Source organism: Hypanus sabinus, chromosome 2 (genome assembly GCF_030144855.1).
Source record: "Hypanus sabinus isolate sHypSab1 chromosome 2, sHypSab1.hap1, whole genome shotgun sequence".
Classification (NCBI taxonomy): domain Eukaryota; kingdom Metazoa; phylum Chordata; class Chondrichthyes; order Myliobatiformes; family Dasyatidae; genus Hypanus; species Hypanus sabinus.
Window position 1 is genome coordinate 32,961,067 of NC_082707.1, and position 19,746 is coordinate 32,980,812.

General features: G+C 41.6%; 2 protein-coding genes across 9 annotated transcripts in view; one reads left to right on the top strand and one right to left on the bottom strand.

The window, feature by feature from the left end:
• LOC132377519 (uncharacterized) overlaps positions 1-19,746 on the bottom strand; it is an 80,110-nt gene that overhangs the window by 51,208 nt on the left and 9,156 nt on the right. The window contains exons 1-2 of one of the 2 annotated variants that reach the window (XR_009506675.1): positions 13,594-13,781; positions 11,537-11,654 (exon numbers count right to left, since the gene is read on the bottom strand). The gene's annotated coding sequence lies outside the window, so the exon portion shown is untranslated. Of the gene's footprint in view, positions 1-11,536; positions 11,655-13,593; positions 13,782-19,746 lie in introns of those variants that run through there. The other variant, XR_009506678.1, reaches the window with a different exon arrangement.
• Positions 9,325-19,746, top strand: part of mecom (MDS1 and EVI1 complex locus) — a 768,103-nt gene continuing 757,681 nt past the window's right edge. For 5 of the 7 annotated variants that reach the window (XM_059943776.1, XM_059943783.1, XM_059943765.1 and 2 more), the window contains exon 1: positions 9,325-9,754. In XM_059943776.1, the coding sequence (XP_059799759.1) occupies positions 9,718-9,754 (37 nt within the window). In that variant the 5' untranslated portion in view covers positions 9,325-9,717. The remainder of the gene's footprint in view (positions 9,755-19,746) is intronic. The other 2 variants (XM_059943753.1, XM_059943759.1) reach the window with 1 other exon arrangement.

The following is a 19,746-nucleotide window of genomic DNA, read 5'->3' on the forward strand; positions in this document are numbered from 1 at the left end:
AAAATAAAAGCAGTCTGTATTTATACTGGAGCTTTTCTTCTGTCGTTAAATGTTCTTAATGGAAACTACTCTTCAGGTTGCCCACGTGTGCGTAAGTTTCCAACTTCTCCAGCTCCCGAATTAGAGGAGCAAAATGCAGCCCGCGCAGATCTGCAGATGCTGGAAATCCAAGCAACAGACACACAAAATGTTGGAGGAACTCAGCAGGCCAGGCAGCTTCTATGGAAAAGAGAGCACAGTCCGACTCTTCATCAAGATGCAGCCTGGATGTTTTGTCCGAGTGAAGATTGCCTTCGAAAGTTCCGTTCATAATCTTAAACTGATGGATTAATTTAGTTTACAGATATGAAGTTGTTCTTTAGATATACGTGGGCGAACATTCATTTGAACTCCAGTAATAAAGAAACAGACCCTGAATATCCGACCTCAGGTATACGGCAAATGAGCATGGTCCTGTAAGCAGATAATTCACCAGCGGGAGGCGCTGCAGACTGGCTCTCTGTCCAAGTTCGCTCCTCACTGCAATACCTTATCAAGTTGGCATCTCCCCAAACTGCACAAATATAAAAACCTGTTGCTTTTCATTCAGTCTAGTTAGTTTGCATTCTGACCAGTGTAAGTAGCCTGTGCAAGGGGAAATGATATTATAGGTGACGAATTGAGGGGAAAACATTTGAGAGGATACCTATCCTGTTTTGCATCTTTTCTAATGTTGGAAAGATGATAATAAAGAGAATCTGGAACGCTTTACTCTGAAATTCAGATTCAATTATAAAGCCATTTTGATGGTCGTGAATGGGGGACGCTGGCGACCGTAGCTCCAGCATTGTCCCCCGCGCACATGAATTATGATTCATGTATTTTACAGGTGAAGCGCGCGTGGAAAGTTAGTAACTGTGGAAAGCATAACTGCTGAAACGACACTGATTACGTAACGATTTCAGGGGGAAATAATGTGAAGCCATTCTTCGAATGGGGGGTGGGCGACCTGCTTCCTGACTTCTGGCAAGTTGGTGCGTATGTCTGAATTTACTCAGAAGAGGGGCGCATGGTGGGGACGCTCTGCAGTAGATCGATCATGGAATTATTCCACGGATGGATATTGCTCGTAGACTTTATTACAAATGTTGAAAGACTTTGAAATTACATTTCCGGGGGGAAGGGGATGATTTACGATCGGGTTAGAAAGATTGACTCTTCTTGATTAGCGATCGTTGTGGTTACCGTTAGTGTTTATTGTTTTCCTGCAGGTTTCATATACAATCACCCGGTTTGACAAGCTAAAACAGTTAACTCTCCTTCTGTCTCCACAGATGCTGCCTGGCCCGTTGAGTGTTTATGTTTTATTTCAGATTTCCAACATCCGCAGTCCCCCCTCCCATACTCACGCTAATTCTAATTGTAAAATCGGGTACTCCATAAAGTCACTAGTCAACTGATCCGTTTTTACTTACTTTATAGGATGTGAGAGATATTAGAGAAAACGGTTAAGTCAAGAGGTCCCGAGTAAGCTCCACTATTCATAAATGGTGAGATAGTAGAAAGGGCCTCCAGCTTCCAGATGTTTTTTTTGGAATGAACATTACCAAGGAGCTCCACAAGCACGAGAAAATCTGCAGAAGCTGGAAATTCATATGAGCTCTCTTGGTCCGTCAACACAACCTCGATAGCAGGGAAGGCACAACAGCGACTGTACCACCTGAAGTGATTAAGGAGAGTTAATCGGCCCCAGAAATTGCTGGCCAACTTTAATCGATGTGCGATGGAGAGCATGCTGTCATGTGGAATGACGGTGTGGTACTCTAGCTGCAGCAAAGCAGATCACAGGGTACTCCCGCCGAATCATTAGCGCCGCTCAGCATATCACTGGGACTCGGCTACCGGATCTGGAGACAATCTACAACTCTCGATGCCCATGGCGCGCTCGTAACGTCATTAAAGACCCCATCCCGTCCCCGGACATTGTCTGTTCAATCTCCTGTCATCTGGTAGAAGATAGAGAAACACCTTAGCCAAGACAGTAAGACTGAAAAACAGCTTCCCGAGGGTTGTTATGCCCATGAATAATCTACACCCCGACTTGCCAATGGCCTTTTAATGTCATAGACTATCTAAGTCACTTGTTGCATGTAAATATAACATTTTTTTAAATTAAGCTATACCACATGCATTGTAGATATCTGTTTTGCACGGACTGGAGTAGCACTGCAATTCTGTTGTCTTGAGCAATGACAATAACGTTTTATTCTATTCTCTTTCATTACCTATGTACGATTGCTATCGAGAAGACGACCTTGACTGCTGCAGCCTTGGTAAACCCTCAAGTGTTTTTGACGATGGTGGAGATTGGTTAGCCAAGTTGGAAGAGTCAGAGTTATGATATTATGGATGGTCGTTTGTCAGTCGCTCTATAAATAAATATTTTTAATTATCAATATCGACTGAATTAGTAAATTACACAAAGTAATTTGAATAAGTGAGAAATGGGAAGGGACGGATTCTCCTTGGTCTTCTCTCTGCACCTTAGACTCACGATTTCACTCATTTTCTTTCTTATCCGCTGTTTAAAGTTTTCAGGGCCTCTGGTAACGGAAAGCTGGATTCGGTTCGGGCAGACTAGAGGCCACAACCTTTTATTTCAGATTTGGGTTTGCGATTGAAAGACGTTCTCCTAACTAACAGAAAGGTGTACCATCCGGTCTCCCCACACCCTGTCACCAACTGGAGAAAATGGAAGATATACCTAAGGATCAATTTAGCTGTTAGTTCTGCAGAGTACCCACCTATAGAGGGTAGTGATCTGAGCTGCAGACTCGGCTCATTTTGACTTTAATGGATTCAGTCCCCCAGTAAAAGTCAATGTATTCTAAAAAGGACACATAGACAACAATAGTAGAATCTAATTTCCTAGTATTCCGACTTTACTATTGTGGTTTTTTATCCCAGTGTTGAGAATCGTTGTCCGTACATGGTCCTTGTTGAAGCCATCTTTGCTTCATTGGTCATCATCTCACAGACTTCACAATCTGGTATCATACATCTCTGAATGATTATCGCTGTTCTATCACTCTACCGAACTATACGTGTGGTTACTCAGTTCCCTCCCAAGTTGCCCTTTTGCTCTGCACTTCAGCCATCGCTTCCTACCCAACCCAGCTTTCTTTATTCTGCTTTGAATTTTCATACCAGGACCCCATTTTATGTTTTTAATAGTACTTTATTCTTGATGGTTCATATATTCAATTCAGAATAGTGTATCCACAATACATTACTTCCAGTGCAAAGGTAAAATTAGGTTTCACAAATTACAACTGTTATAAGACGTCAACTATCTTTTTATCGCCCATGGAACACTTTACTTTGTCCTGGGGTTATGAATGCATTTGTAAATGTAAGATCTAATGTTCACTGCAATATGGCATTACTTTCTGTTTTCTGCAATGAAAACTGTACTGTATTCCCCCCAATTCATTATATATATATATATATATATATTTTATTTCACACCTAGCCAAAGAGCCTTACCATTTGGTTTCAATCTGTTGATGTTTGTGTCTCCTCCTGTTTCAAGTTGTCCTCCCATCCCTTCACAGTAAAAACTTTTCCATATTTTATGCCAATTATCTCAACAATAAACATCGCTTAACATTCAGATGTATCCAAACTGAAACATTGCACTCCCTATAGATTTTATTCTCATGGACAAGATAAAATTCATGGCTTACTAATCATTCCATCCATGTTGGGTTAACAGTTTGACTCCATTTAGCTTTTCCATGTTATATACTACACTAGGCTCTGTCTACAATTATTATTCCTTCCTGCCTACTTCAAACCTTACAGTTATGCTATCCTTTCAATTATTGCTTTTCCTTACATCCTCTCTGTAGTATGAGATCTCACAGCACTGAACACTTGTGTATTTCTTTCCAGGGATGTCCAAACATTCAAATTCTGTGACAGCTTCAGTCCTTCCTTCATGTCTGGACCTTTGAGAACCAAAGTTACCAAGACTCATTTATCACTGTCTGATTTACACACTCCAATCCCCACAATCTGCAGCTGACATTTCTCTTGTCTTCATGTGTAGGAATTTCAGCACTGTTGTCAACAGCTGTTGAGTTCTGTCTTCATTGCACACTCATTCTACAGAAGCTTGAAGCTACCATGCAACCAATTGGGTTAATAAGAGAAAGGGAATGAAAATCATAACTGGGGCGAGTATAAGGTTAGATGCAGGTTTTGTGTCTATTAGGCTTTCTATGTAATGCATATTTTTTGTTAGGTTTGGGTTGATTTCTAAATATTGTTAATCTGAGGATTTCCTTTTCTTTTCTCTGGATAATGATTGTTGGCGGTAATTCAACAAGGATTGGGCAACAGCAAGGTATGTTATCAAATAACAATGTTGCCACACAAATATCCAAAATAGAAAATTCAACTTTGTCAATGATGTTACAGACACTAAACCATCAATAAAGTAGAGGACTACTAACTGGCCAGATATTTGTCTTGATCAGTCATGTAATTGCCAGATTTGTGACTTTTTGATTTGTCTCTTGGCTCCCCAAATGTTTCCCTGCTTCTGAATATAGTGACTCACTTTCAGGGTACTATTGACTTGCACCCCAAGATCCTCCTGTTCATCAGTGCTCCTCCAGGTTCTACAATTTACTCTATTGCTTTACTCTTGCATTTGACCTCCCAAAATACAACACCCCACGCTGGTCTCTGTTCATTTCTGTCATTTCTCCATTCAACAAGTCTTCCAGAAAGGATAGTCATTTGACAGCAACATCACAACCAGGTTCCCTTTAATGTTGTACACCCGTCCTGACTTAGAAAGAAAATGTTATACCTGGACCAAAGCTTCGGCCCTCCTTGCCCAACAGTACAGTGGAATTACCTTCATCAAAAGATCTGCAGTGCTCAGTGAAGGTAACCTACCATACTATGAAAGTAAAGAGACATGCATTGTTTCTTTTGTAATTGTATATATATTTTTATTATTAATAAATTTTATTTTTAGTAAAAAACAGTACCATCTTCTCGAACGATTGGGGCAGCGCATTAAATATAGAACACCCTAGACATCCCTTAAGTGAATAATAAGCTATATACAATGATTGTTTCACGGTATCGATAGAATCGAAGCTCCAGCTGATTTAGAGCAATGAATCTCAAAGAAAACCTCAGGTTTTGTACCTCGCTTTAAGTTTTGTGAAAGTTACCCCCCACCCACCCACACTAGCCTTTTTCCGACTTTCAATACCCATTGAATGGCCATTTATTTCATGATAGTTTTGTTTTCATTGGGCCGGCCCTTCCCTTCCTAGAAATTGGTAACATTTATCCAAACTACTTGGGTGTATATTTAGTAGTGGCTTGGGTTTAAACCTAAGGCGAAGAAAATTCTCATCTCATAGCACGGAGGGGCGGCACCACCCCCATCTCCTCCAACACCAACATTCCCCCTGCCACCCACTCACACCCCCATCTCCCGCATGTCTCTCACTTCGTTCTTAATCTCTTCCCTCTTTTCGCACGGTCACGGTATTTGATGCGAATTTGTCAAATACAGATTTGGTTGATTTTCGCAGGGTAATCCTTGTGTATGCCGCTCCCGAACTTGAGCTATTTTGGCGGAGTCGCCTTGCGTGCATTCGCACACTCACCCTACAGAACAATGATAAATATCCCTCTTGATCACTTGATTGATTACCTCTTTCAAAGGTCACGCGGGCTTGCAGTAATTTCCTTTCGCCCGAGGCTTCCTTTTCACTTTTACTCCATCTACGACAGCTCGGCGTGTTCAAGACACCCCTTCCTTCTCTCTCTCTCTCTCTCTCTCTCTCTCTCTCTCTCTCTCTCACACACACACACACACACTCTCGCTCTCCTCTCTCTCTCTCTCTCTCGCTCTCTCTCGCTCTCTCTCTCTCGCTCTCTCTCTCACACACACTCTCGCTCTCCTCTCTCTTTCTCTCTCTCACTCTCTCCCTCTCTTTCTCTCTTTCCTTCTCTCTCTTCCTTTCTCACTCTCGCACTCTTTTTTGCAACCCAGAAAACGTCCAAATAAAAAAAAATGCCCCATAGAAAGTAGGGATTTAATTTCCTCAGGTCACTCCTGCAGAACCCTCTCCAATCCTAGTTCAATCCGGACTTGCAGCTTTAAAAAGGTACAGAGTGGAAAAGCCGGCTGCTTACAAACCCAGCGTCTCCAGGGTCTCAGGCTGCATGTTCTCCCTTGGACAGGATTTGGATTTGAACCGCCGGACAAGCTATTAATTTAGCCCGACTACCCAAGGCCCTGAACCCAATTAATTTCTAATGATTACAGCCCAAGGGCTCTACATATCTCTCTGCTACTTTCTGGTTCTGCTACTTCATGCCACCGAGGTCGGCGTATAATAAGTGTATTTTTTAAAGTGTTATTAAGAGCAGTGAATTATGGCAATGGAAGGAAAACAGTTTCCATTTAGACTAATTGAGCCCGGGTTCTATGTTTCGGCCCATGTGCCTAAATGAGAAGGGTTGGTTAATCTATTCGCTGGCTCTGGTCAGACACCAGTTTAATTTTTAAACAGCTTGCTTTAAATCAGTCCCTGAATTAACAGTATATAATTGCATTACAGTGATTAAATAAATCTACTGGTAGTTAAGGGAATCTTGATTTTTCTATTGTGGCCGTTCTGCTGTAATTCAATAGCATGATGTAAAGTTCAGTGAACAGGGACAATGGCAGAGAGTTACTACGCATAACTCGCCCAGTAAACATGTAATTGTTTGACAATATGTGGAAACGAAAAAAACCATGAAGTTGTAAAAAAAATTTCTATATTTTGAACCATTTGAAAATTATTTCTGCAGCGGCGAGCGGACACTTTGGCTGCTGTGCCGGTTCTTTTCGGCGCGAGTGATGTACACAATTAGGGGAACAGGTTATGGAGTGGAAACCGCATTCCATATATGTAGGAATTTCATGCCAGTGCAATTTGCATAGACACCAACGGGTCGGGCCCATAGGGGGATCTCCACAAAGGTGAAGAAAGTTACGGAAAGGGAACTAAAACATGTGTTACAAACTTCGCCTTGGCTAGAGCGAGGCAATTATAATGGAAAATGACCGTGTTCAAAAATTACAATTTTAGTATAACATCGGCGGCAAGTTCATTAGGAAGCCGCTTGACTTGGCGAATACATGATTTATTTCGGAAGAAAACAGAATAATCTTAAGAAAACAGATCCACTAATAGCAATCAAGAATATTATAATCAGCCTAGTCTGCCAGTGCGCGATTGATTCTCACTAACCACCAAGCATAGAGGTTCCTGTTGTTAGTACAGACTTAGCAATATAGTACTAATAATTCGATACGCAGAATCGGTAGTATGTTGGACAGAGCAGTTCCCTCTAACGTGCTGCGTCCGTTACGATATGAGTTCCATTTAATAGTGCACCGAATTTTGGATTATAAGAACACATTCACATCACTTTTTTTGTTTGTTAACCATTCGAAATCCTATAACTTTCCAATGAATTATTTAAAAATGGCTTTTTTAAATGAATAACCTCGTTATGCGGACTGAAAAATGTCTATTACTACTGTTATTACTTATCAATTATGTGAAAAAAACGCTTGGGCACGACAATAATTTTGTGTGCAAATTCCACTCTAATGAACGAAATATGGTCTGTGATTAGCAGTCGTGATGCTGGGATTTAAATTAACCACACTTGGATTCGTCTTTCCCTTTTGCCGTTTTAACTGTTGTGAATAAAATGTGATTGTGTTTCTCAGGCTGACCACAAGTACAGGGAGCGACTGCTCCAAATTCATGGAATTGACGCGGTCACCTCCAATAGGAACTAGCGGAAAGCTGGGGCGGTATCTATAAATCGTACTGATAAATGTTAACAAAAAGAGAATTGAGTTATACCTTTCTTCAGCAGTATTGATCGCGCTTTGAATGATCTCTTTCGCTGATGTGTGTGTGTGTGTGTGTGTGTGTGTGTGTGTGTGTGTGTAGGTATTTGTCTGCATGTTCCTGTCTTTCTGTGTAATTCGAAGGATGCAGACGCTGCGACGAGATTTTTGTTGCAATCTTTATACCAAGACTGACATGGTGATGTTCTGAGCTTTTTTTCCCCCCAAGAGGAGTCCATTTCCTCCCAGTGATACAATCTCGCTCCCACAGAGCGATCCGGATCTTCGGGAGAAAGTCGCTCTTTGCAACGGGCCCCCTCTCTAAACCAGGGATTACCTGGCCGCAATTGGCCTTTTATTTTTTGTGACCGCAGTCCGCCTCGGGTACACGGGACATTGAAAGCGATGGTAATATTACATTAAACCGTATTAGGCTGACAGCAAACTTTGTTCTCGGTGTAAAATAAACAAATCGAAGATTGATTGAAGTCCTCTGTTAACGAAATAGCAGAAATTCCGCATTTCCGTGGTGAGTGTGATAGAGTGGGAAGACTAAATGCACTGGGAGCATGAAGGTTTCAAGCTAATTGAAAGATTCGATTTCTTTGTTTCAAAATATTTATCATATTATCAATATTATAAATATCAACAGTCAGGAGGCATAACTCACAGCAACATCCCAGCGAAATCGGATTACCTAATTCACCGGAAGAACAAAGTAAAGGAATTTAAAAATAACTTTTTACTGCAGAGGCTGGAGGGCGTGTGATAGTCCTCATCAAGGGGCTGTGTGCAGTGTTGTAATATAGCCCGTGTGTTCAGACTGGTCACTGGCTGCGAGGCGATAACCCCGTCCATTACAGCCACTAATAACAGTCCTAATAAATCAAAGCGATGGGGAGAAATTGGTTCCAGAGTCATACCAGAGATTGAAATGGGCACATTTATTTGAAGTCTATTCAACATCCTATCTCTGGACGAAGCTTCTGCCTGGAAGCAAAAGTAATGCGCGGATATTACGGTCAAATAGCGGTACAGTGTTACAATGGTTACACACCCAGAGCAGGAGAAACTCACTTTGGATGTGGTGCACACAGTTAGCTACTGTACATGTGGCTGGAATGACAAAATAACCCAGCGGGTTAGAACATGAAATTTCGTGAACCCTCACAGAGTCATCATTATGCCTCGTTTCTTCCCACTATTTGACTTATTTATGGAGTTATTAAATTCCATTGATGCATTCAACTTGTCAATATTAAATACAGAGCCTAGCGCACAGTCAAATCCAGGCGGTACTCAGCAGCCACGCTACTAAATTAGCAGACATAATAGTTACATAACAGCAACACGACTCAATATGAACAGTCCTATTACCGGATGGTATTTTATTAAGTCTGCCAAAGACAGTGCTGGTGGGTCTAATAATCGAATAATTATAAATATAATTGCTGTGGTTTGTCAGCGGCACGGTCGCGGTCTGTGAGCAATCCTTGCGACGCTGGAAGTGTCGGGTGCCGGAGGTTACAATCCACTTTTTTTTGACACATTCTGACACAATCTCGCTTCAAGTGATCAATCGCTCCAAACTTTTTGGCAACGCGGCAGCAAGGCAGTGCGCATGTGCGAAGGTGTCTAAACTGACAATGCGGGAGAGATAGCGAGTCCGGATTGAGAAAGGGAGAGAGAGAGTGAAAGACAGAGTGAGGGAGTGTGAGAGAGAGGGAGTGAAAGAGACAGAAAGACATCCGAGAATCTTGAGAATCCCATCAGCATCGGACACAGCCACCATGAGATCCAAAGGGAGGGCTCGCAAACTGGCCACAAGTAGGTGCAACATCCCATTTCTCTGTCACTTTCCCTTTTCTGCCATTTTGTATGACTTTATGTGTCTGGTCGATGTCGGGGGTCCCATTGACAAAGCTACTTAAACCGATCGCTCCTTTTCCCTCCGACCCAGCGCTGAGGGCAGACTGTTGAATCTCATCTCGAGTCAGCTACCGGAATGGGATTGGTAGCTCCCTCTCTCGCTCTCTCTCACTCACTCCTCTCTCTCACTCACTCCTCTCTCTCCCTCTCTCTCTCTCTCTCTCCCCCTCCACTTCCCTCTCCCTCCCTCCCTCTCCTCGCTCCCTCTCTCCTTCTCGCTCTCTCTCTCTCTCTCTCTCTCTCTCTCTCTCTCTCTCTCTCTCTCTCTCTCTCTCTCTCTCTCTCTCTCTCTCTCTCTTTCCCTTTCTCCCACTCTATCCCCCTCTTTGCCCCTTTTGGCTACAACAGCAGCACAGCATCCGAGGGCTTGCTCGCTTCCTGGCAACCGGCTTTCACAGAGTGACACTAGAGGGGTGTTGGTGGTGGAGGGGTTGGGGGTGAATGTTGGTCGGATTCTGCCACTGGAGTTTCTGCAAAGTTAAAGGCGAGGCACGCTGAGAGCAAGCGAGAAAGAGAGAGAGCGAGCGAGCGAGCGAGCGAGAGAGAGATGGAACTTTGAAAAGCTGAGTCTTTTGCTGTGCAGTGTTGTGTTTCGGTACTTGCAAACAGTGGCGCTGTTGCCCATCTGCGAGGCACCTTCCCAAACTTCAGATCATGTCTGGAGCGGATCTGGGGATCTGGGGTTTGTAACGTGAAAAGCAGGTGAATATGTCAGGTAGAACTCCGGCCCTCTGTCATCCTAGTAGCTCCCGAGCAGAAGTGGACGGCGACAACTTGTAACGCTCGCCCCCTCCCCGCCCCTCTGCGTCTGTCCTCACGTACTGAAACAGAACCCATGCTTTAACGTCGCCACCCACCACAAATCCGCCATGATATCGTGCCTTGACCTTTTGCTTTTCCGCTGTGACTCTTGGCATTATTGGGTCGGCAAAGAAGCAAGGGATAGTATCAACGATCCACCTGACCCTTCTATATAATCGCTCGTTTCAAATCATACTTTCAATTATACATGTTTGTGCTTTAAATTCTACAGAGAGAATGTTATTCTCTCTCATTAAAATGTTTCATTTATAAGTTAATGCATTCGAAGTTTGAGGTAGAGCTGAAAACTGGATAGAGCTGAGTTTTTTTTTAAAAAGTTGATTGAGGGCCGTATCTCTCTGTGAGACTTTCCCCTTCGAAAATAAAAGCTAATTTCATCACCGCTTTACATTTAGACTTTACGCTAATGAAACTGTAATTTGTGTTTCTAACTCAGACACACTGGTTCGAAACCAGAAAGCTAGAGACACACCCCGAAATCGTTACTACTTTTCGGGACAAGTGGAAAGTCTCTTTTATTTAGTGACAATAGTACGCAGGACGTAAACATAGTGATAATGTGGTCGAATATCATCAGAACCCAAGGAAGCTACCTGCTTTTACACACACACACACATCTAAAAGGTTCCTATTACAGTGATTGTAAAGGTAGTCTAATTACTACAAGAATAAGTTGTTGCGCGATTCCGAAACCCACTACAACCCATCTTTTCAACCTACTGACCCACTAAAAGACAACAATCCTACTTCCCAGTAAACTAATAACCGAAAGTAGCAACCGCAGTGGCTGCATTAATAATTTATCACCTCCTGTTTTACAAAACTTCGCACTGCAAGTGATTTAATAATGAGTTCTACCTGTGAAACTTTGAAGTACTGTGAAGGAATCAGGCTATATTCTTTACCGGTATCATCTCTTTTCACCCACCAGCGTTTTCCCCTCTCTACACGCCTTTGATGTACAGCTCTCCCATATCTAGATATTTGAAAAAAAATACTTCTATCATTTCAGTTAATATTACTGAGACTGTTGCCTGTAGGTCTTGGTTGCCACATTTAAAGTGTCGTTATTTCAGAATTGCACTCTTTTTTTGCGGGGTAAGGTGGGAGAATTAGTCATCCACGTACAGTAAACAGCACGAACGCATTCAAAAGTAGAAGATCGCCTCTGTTTTCTTAATTGGTGAATTCGTAGCAAGTCGGGCAAAGTGACAGAACGTTTTGAGTGTCCCATTGTGACGATAAACTCATCATATAGACGGTACACAATCTCACAGACCGCTACTGAAGATCGTTTAGGAATCATAAATGGATCATCGTGTCAGCGACATTGAGTGTGTATATATAAATGCAGGCATTATTTATAGTCTTTCCATCAGTAATCACTGATCTGAACTGAATGTGTGTGGGGTGAGAATTGTGCAGTAGTGGTCGGAATTTACGCAGAATCACCACAGCTTAGACTTTCTAATTGTGCAAGCTCAATTTCAAATAACTTAAACGCGTTCTAATGTGTTTTCTTAAGCCAGGCTGCAGCAAGCGTAAGCATCTTATTTTAAAAAGATTTAATTTATTTTATCGCAATGAAACGTTTGCAAAACTTCTCAATGGTACCGCGTGTTTTAAATAATTGTTTTAAAAGAGTCTGGGGCACTTGCCTATGGGGGAGCTAAAGACAGGGATTAGTCCAACGTTGGACGGGTTCTAACGTAGGAAAATAAAATAAAAAACAGCCGCGGTCTTAAACTAACATAGAGGCCGGAGGGGGGGGGGGGGCGCTTGCACTTTATTATTTTGGATTTTTATAAAAACCTTTCTTTGCTCTCAGCAGTTATTTTGTAAATTCAATTTTGGGTTAGTGGGATGGGAGGCGAGCGTTTGGTCGTAATCATCGGTGCCAGAGAAAGTAGTGTAAATATATTTTAATGTAGTTGTTAACACTATCCTAAGATGCACTTTATCTTTGATAACAGCAGCGTGACTGTCTCTAAAATCTGATTGTACAGATAGGTGTCTCAGAGAGATATGTCCCCTATACAAGGACGCACGGTCCGAGCTATACATTATCGGCCTTCATCCACTTTGAACTCTGCACTGGACGGGTACCAGTCTACTAAGCGTTCTGTTCTGCAGCATTTTATTTTACCCCCACCCAGTCTGTGCATGTAATCAGATGGCCTCTATTTTAATGTCGTTGTTTTAAGGATGATTTTATCGCAGGCCTGAAGTTCAATTATACACCAGCCCTGTCGTGCTTTGCTTTCAGCGAAAGTTTCCGGCACGGGACGCTGGCTACATTCTGACCACGGCAGAGATGCAGGGCTTAAACGCCTTTGCAGCCAATATATCATATTTTATTCCATCTGTTTTTAAAGTAACGTATTTCTGAAAGGCCTCTCAGTTTGTGAGTGCTGTTCGTGAGCCTAGCTGTAAAACAGAGGGGGGGGGGGGGGGGAGGGGAGCAACGAGTGAGGCTTTGTAAAATATAAATGAAAATTTCAGACTAATTAGCACAAAACAGGTTGAAAGTTTTTTTTCCGCAGTTGGCGATCTTCATTGTATTTACCGGGCGTGCTACGCACAGATAAACACGCGGGCTGATTTCATTTTAACATCTGTGCTTTTCAGACTATAACTAGAATATAGTCGCAGTCAACTTGATATACTGGCGCCTGACATATCTGTGGGTAATCCTCCCTTAGTTTCCCATAACTTCTTCATCTGAGGTTTATTTAGGATACCCTCGCTATCTGAAGTGAGGGAGTGAAAATCAGGTCGCAGAATGAAGTACAGTACTGTGTTGACGACAACGTTATAGAAAAACCTGCAAAGATGATCTGCCAAGTGTTCGCACTTTATTTCATCCACCAATATACAGACGAATTGGAGAAATTGTATTTTCATGAGACAGATACCTGTATATATTTTTTTCGTATTTTGTCCGTTCGATCCTCTCTGATTTTTCTCTGTCCGGCTGGTTTTCTTGTAACTCTTTCCCCGTGCTTGTATCTCATTATCTCTTTCTGACTGTTCAGTGTTAGGTCACTTTCAGTCATAGTGCTTCAGGCAATGAGTTGATTTCAAATTCAACTTTCCACCTTATTTTCCCACACAGAGAGCGCGGTTAAGTTGTCACTTCACCTTGCCATAACATTCTGCACATGGACTTTGCGAATTCTGCATCTACACTACAGCATCGGACGAAGGGACGAAGGTGTTTTGCAAATAGTATTTAATGCCGTGAAGGTTAAGAAATTAACCTCCAAGGACAGTGCGATATTCTTCCTCAACAACAACACTTCCACGACCAGAAGGACTGGGGTCTTGCAGATCTGCAGTACTGCATCTGATAGGTGGAAACCAGTAATTTAAAGGCGATGGTGTTGTGGATTTAAAACCGTAGATGGATACAGAGCGGAGTTAAATTTAGGAATATTTAAAGCTATTCGGAAGGTGTTCTGGAACAGAGTTATTTGGTGTGTTGGTAGCTCCGCAGAGACTAAGAACTAGCTCTACTTTGTTTTCGAAAAGGGCATGATGGACAAATCCGTCCCCTAACTAAAATCCTTGATAGAAAGAGCGAGAAAAAGAAATTGTCCCATATCCGACCTCAATTTTAAATAATCGGTCCTGCTTCAGTTTACAGTTTACTGGATCACAACTGTCAGAACACGACCCAATAATACTTCGCCCCCAGACAATCCCTCGGGATCGGGGATGTCTGTTTTCCACTCCGGCGAACTGACTGTTAACGGGCTTCATCGTCCCGTTCGAAAGGTTTACGGTGTAACGAACCATCACGATTCAACCAAAATCATCCTCCCGTTAACATTTCTCATTGATTTTAGGCCCCTGGAAGGAGAAGGGTCTGACTTGCTTGTCCACTGTTTTGTTTTTCCTTTGAGAGTTACCCTGGCGCGGAGCCAGTTCTGTACAATGTCAACACTGAATATTCCAATCCCCAGACTACTTTTAACTGCTTTCTAAATAAATAAACTCATTGTGTGTCTGTGTTAAAATTATTTCACCTCCTTTATAAGCTACAGCATCTCATTATGATTACCTCAAAGGCGGCGACCCTCGCAGCTATACATCACAGCAGCGGGCATATTGTACAGCTGTACACCTTCAGGCAAGGTTGGTAGGGGGTGGGAGGAGGGGGGGGGGGGAAGCTGCCGAACAGGAACACAATATGGACCCTTATGAGTGCAGGCTTGTGAAATGATAACCAACCATAATTTGGTAACACGAAACTAAAACAAGCGAGTTGAGTGTAAATCACTGCGGCGATGTGACCCTCAGGGGGAGAGAGGTGCCTCAAAGGCCCTTGCTCTACATGGGTCTGAAAGCGCACCATGCCCGGCCAATATAAACCTGACTTTACATCATTAGAATCACCTTCCACCATCAAAGACGACTCCAGGCGCGCAACTGAAACATTAACCATCAAGCCCCCATTACACTCAACGATTGCGAAATCAGACACACCCATTTCAGTTGTGGCCACACATGCGCTTGAGATGAAAGGTGTGAATAACGCTCGGCGGCTATGGTTGCCACGTACCACATTCCTTAGTTCCTCATTCTTGTCCGTCGAATTCCTCAAAAGACCTTCTTTTTCCAAGCCTTACAATGGAAATCTAAGCGTGTTGGCAAGTGCGGTTCACTGAAGATCAGAAACACTAACGGTTAAGGACTTTACCGTTCAGGAATTCGCCAGTTATTGCGTCGCATCGGTTCATTTTGGCATTGCCCTTGTGATTTAGCGGTAAACTGTATTCCTTGCAATATGATTCTCCTTGTTAAAAAAAAACAACCCGCACAAGGTTGAAAGTAATGCAGGTCCTTAGAAGGGGTGACTCCATTTATCATTTGAACAGCCTTCGAAGAAACGCTAACGAAGAAATGGGTCAATACTGTACTTTGACAGTGCGCCCATAACCTGTGTGTTTATTTTTTTAAATTTATATCTATCATTGCATCTCTCAACCTTTGACCCAGAAACTACAGTATTGCAGCATGGTGTAGGGTTAATACTTCAACTTTAAAAAAAAATCAACCGAACGAGAAACCCGGAAAAAATCGTCCGAAGTTAATGGTGGCTTGGGACGTGACAGTTTCCTTCACCTATCTGCCGTTATTTGTCTGTTTTGTGCAAAAATAAACCGGACTCTATCAACATATTTTAAAATGAGACCTTCGTGAGCCACATAAATCTTTAACTTTCCATAGGTGCCTCCAGTCGCTCCCTTGCAGTATAATCACTGCTGGAATACAGGAAAGGCAGCAATCATTTGGAGCACATCGAGCAGTCGTCACTTTTTTTCTCGAGATGGGTAGATATGTCGGCCTTGACACTGGAGTCAGCTCTCCTGTTCTCCCTCCGCGCAGTGTTTATATCTACGTGAACAAGCAATTGTGGACTTGACCTCTCATCTATACACCTTATACCTCTTCACCCGTTTCTACCCGATGAGGCTCCTTAGACTGTGCTCACGTGTTTTCTAACGCGATCGCTAAATGGTTGATCATTTGTGTAATTTTATACACGAATTATTAGTCAATCCAAGTGAGCTTATTTCGTACAAATGCTTTATTCTCATTGTGCAGGACAACCTCCGGAACCTTTATATCCAAATCAGCTAAAGAAGAAGTTTCAGTCCCTTAAAAAACTTAAATCTTTCTGATGAAGGGCCATCCACCCTGAAACATCAACACAATTTCTCCTCCCACAGATGAATCTTGTTCTGATCTGTACTTCCAATAATTTCTGTTTTTATTTTAGCATTCCAGCACCTGTACTTTTTGATCATCATATTATTTATCATACCATTACCATGCCTCAATGGGTGTGAGATAAGAATGTTCTGTATTAGGATGAAGGTGACAGGCTTGGTGTAACAATTAGAACTATTAACCTGGCACAGTTGACTCTGTAACACAAAAAGTGAAATAGATGGCGGGATAATAGTCAAGACGGTCATTTGGGAAGTTCCATTTAGCAGAAAGAAATAGCGTGCAACACCCAAACTTGTGATAAATGGGAACTTTGTAATAAGCAAAACCAAAGATACTGCAAATTCCAGAGATCTCATTTTGTCACAATGGCCAGTCACCTGTTTTCAGTCATTGGAGAGTAAGTGCAAAGATAATACAGATTCTGATCTAAGGTAGTCAAATTTACTACAAGATATCAGCTCAACTTTTGAAATATAATTACTTTTGAACATACAGTGTATTCAATAGTGCATTGATAGAACTATAGGACATGTTCATTTTAGCATCAAAGTTTTGTAATGTGGAACATGTGGCAGTACTGAAATCAGACTGTGGTAATTCAGATACATTTAGATTTTAGGTTCTACAAGAGATAATACAGAGAAGTGACAGTTGACACCATGTGAGCGGGAGACAGGTAACTAGTACCTAATGGACCATTATAGTTGATTTCCTTTCTCTTAGACTGATGTCTTTGAACAGGAGATTGAAATTTTGCATCAGTTCCATAGGAATAAGTTTGTGTCAATTTGTGGTAAATCTACTATTCTAGACAGTCTTTAAACTTGGCTTAAGTAGTTTCATCGCCAAGGAAGTGTAAGGCTATTAGTTAAATGCAAGGATGGGTTAAGTTAATTTTGTGTCACTCAAGGTAGGATTGGGAAGAATGATCAGCTTTCCGATTTTTAGGTCTAAGGTGAGCTTTGAGTTTTTTTCTCTAAATGCCCCTACACAATAGTAAGCAAATACTTGAACATAAATATGATGTAAAGCAGAATTCACATTAAAAAATTCTCAAACAAAATGTATATATTTTGGATCCTTTAAATGAGGCAGTTCCAATTGAGAGGACCAAGGAATTCATAATCAGTAATTATGGGTTTGTATAACATTGGAATTTCATGCAAACAAGTATAAGACTTCCAGGGTATTTCAGCAAGAGTGGTTTGGAAATCGACTGCATCACCATAAGTCATAGCAGCTGAATTAGGCAATTCGCCCCCTCCAAGTCTGCTTCACCATTAGATCAAAGCTGATTTAATTTCCATCTGAACCCCATTCTCCTGCCTTCTTCCCAAAACCTTTGACATCTTTGCTAAGCAAGAACCTATTGACCACTACTTTAAATATACCCAATGACTTGGCCTCCACTGCTCTCTGAGGCAATGAATTCCAGATTCAACACCCGCTTCTTAAAAAAAACCTTCTCATCTATGTTCTAAAGTGATATTGTTCTATACTGAGCCTGTATCCTTTGGTCCTAGACTCTGCCACAATTGGCAACATCTGCCCATGTCAACTCTGCCTTGACCTTTCAATATGTGATAGGTATCAACGAGATCTCCAATTCTTCAAAACACCCATGAACATGGCCCAAAGCAAACATATGCTTCTCATACATTAACTCTTTCATTCCCTAAATCATTCTTGTGAACGTCCTTTGGACCCTCTTCAACACCAGCACATCTTTTCTTAGATATTGAGCTCAAACTGCTCATAATTCTCCAAATACTCTGACCTATTCCTTATAATTCATTACATACTTGCTTTCATATCCTGGTCCTCTTGAAATTAATGCTAGCTTTGCATTTGTCTTCCTTACTACTTAGTCAACATTTAAGTTAGCCTTTAGGGAAGCCTGCACTAGGGCTTTTGCGCCTCCAATTTCTGAACTCACTCCATATTTCAAAAATAGTCTATATATTTATTCCTTCTATCAGAGTGCATGACCATACACTTCCCTACACTATATTCCATTGGCCACTTCTTTGCCCATTCTCCTCACCTGTCCAGGTTCTTCTGCAGATTCGCTACTTCCTCAGCATCACCTGTCCCTCCACCTCGTTTTGTATCATCGGCAAACTTGGCCATAAAGCTATCAATTCCATCATCCGGATCACTATCAAAATACATGAAAAGTAGTGGAATTGTGCCAATTCAAGTGATTCACATTATTTGATTGGAAAACATTGCAAACAACACAGCCAATGAAGGAGGGTTGAATTTCTGAAAGTCATTTTGGGATTTGTGTGCTTAACTACATGAGGGTAGAAATCCCAAATTTCCTGTCAGCTTCATGGAGTAATTATGGTGACAGCAACATTTTCACTATCATTACCACTTCAAAAGTTAGCTCAGCATTTTTATTGTAAACTTTAGACGGAGTTGTGGGGAAGTTGATGGATGGTTGGATATTGGAACATAACTGTTGGGGTTTCAGTTGGTTTGTATTACTTCAGGCAAATTCTGCTGATTGTTCTGAGTATCAGTTATGTGGTATCCAACAGGTAAATTATAAATCTAGCTAGCACAAAAATGAATAGTTCTGTGATTTGTATGGATGTCGTGAAATACTTACTCAGTTTGTCTGCCATTTCCTTGTCCCCATTACTACCACTTCAGTGTTATTTTCCTGTGATCTGATAGCTACTCTTTCTTGTCTTTATTTTACTCTATATAGATCTGAAAAATTCTTTGGTATCCTCTCTGATATGATTGGCTAGCTTACCTTCACATTTCATCTTTCCTCTCATGCACTGTTACATTATCTACAGGGCATGCAGTGTACCTTAGCACAGAACCACATAAAATATACGACATCGAGCAGGCCATTTGGCCCAACAAATCTCTGTTGGTGCTTTTACTCCACCTAAAACTCATTAACTGTCAACTGAAATTGATAGTCTTTGGAAGTGAAAATTCAACAAATTTTGACAGCACACATTCGACGATAAAGCTAAACGGATTTTTGTAGGAAAACTAAGTGGGTCAGTAAGCATGAACTATTTTTCTGAAGAAGGGAGAAATGATGATGGCACTTCCAATAATAATGAATCATTAGTGAAACAGTGGAATGCACATGTTGAAACGTGGGCGTCCTAAGGAAATGGATTTCATTAGCAGTAATAGAAAGATAGCAGCCAATGATGATGCATCAGAGATAATGACCCTTTAATGCTTTTTAAAGAGTTAATGAACCACTTAATGGTCAGAAAAGCCAAAGTTCATTCATCCAGATGTGAAGTGTTTAGCCTGAACTCTGGCAGAGATGATCATGATTTACCTACAAG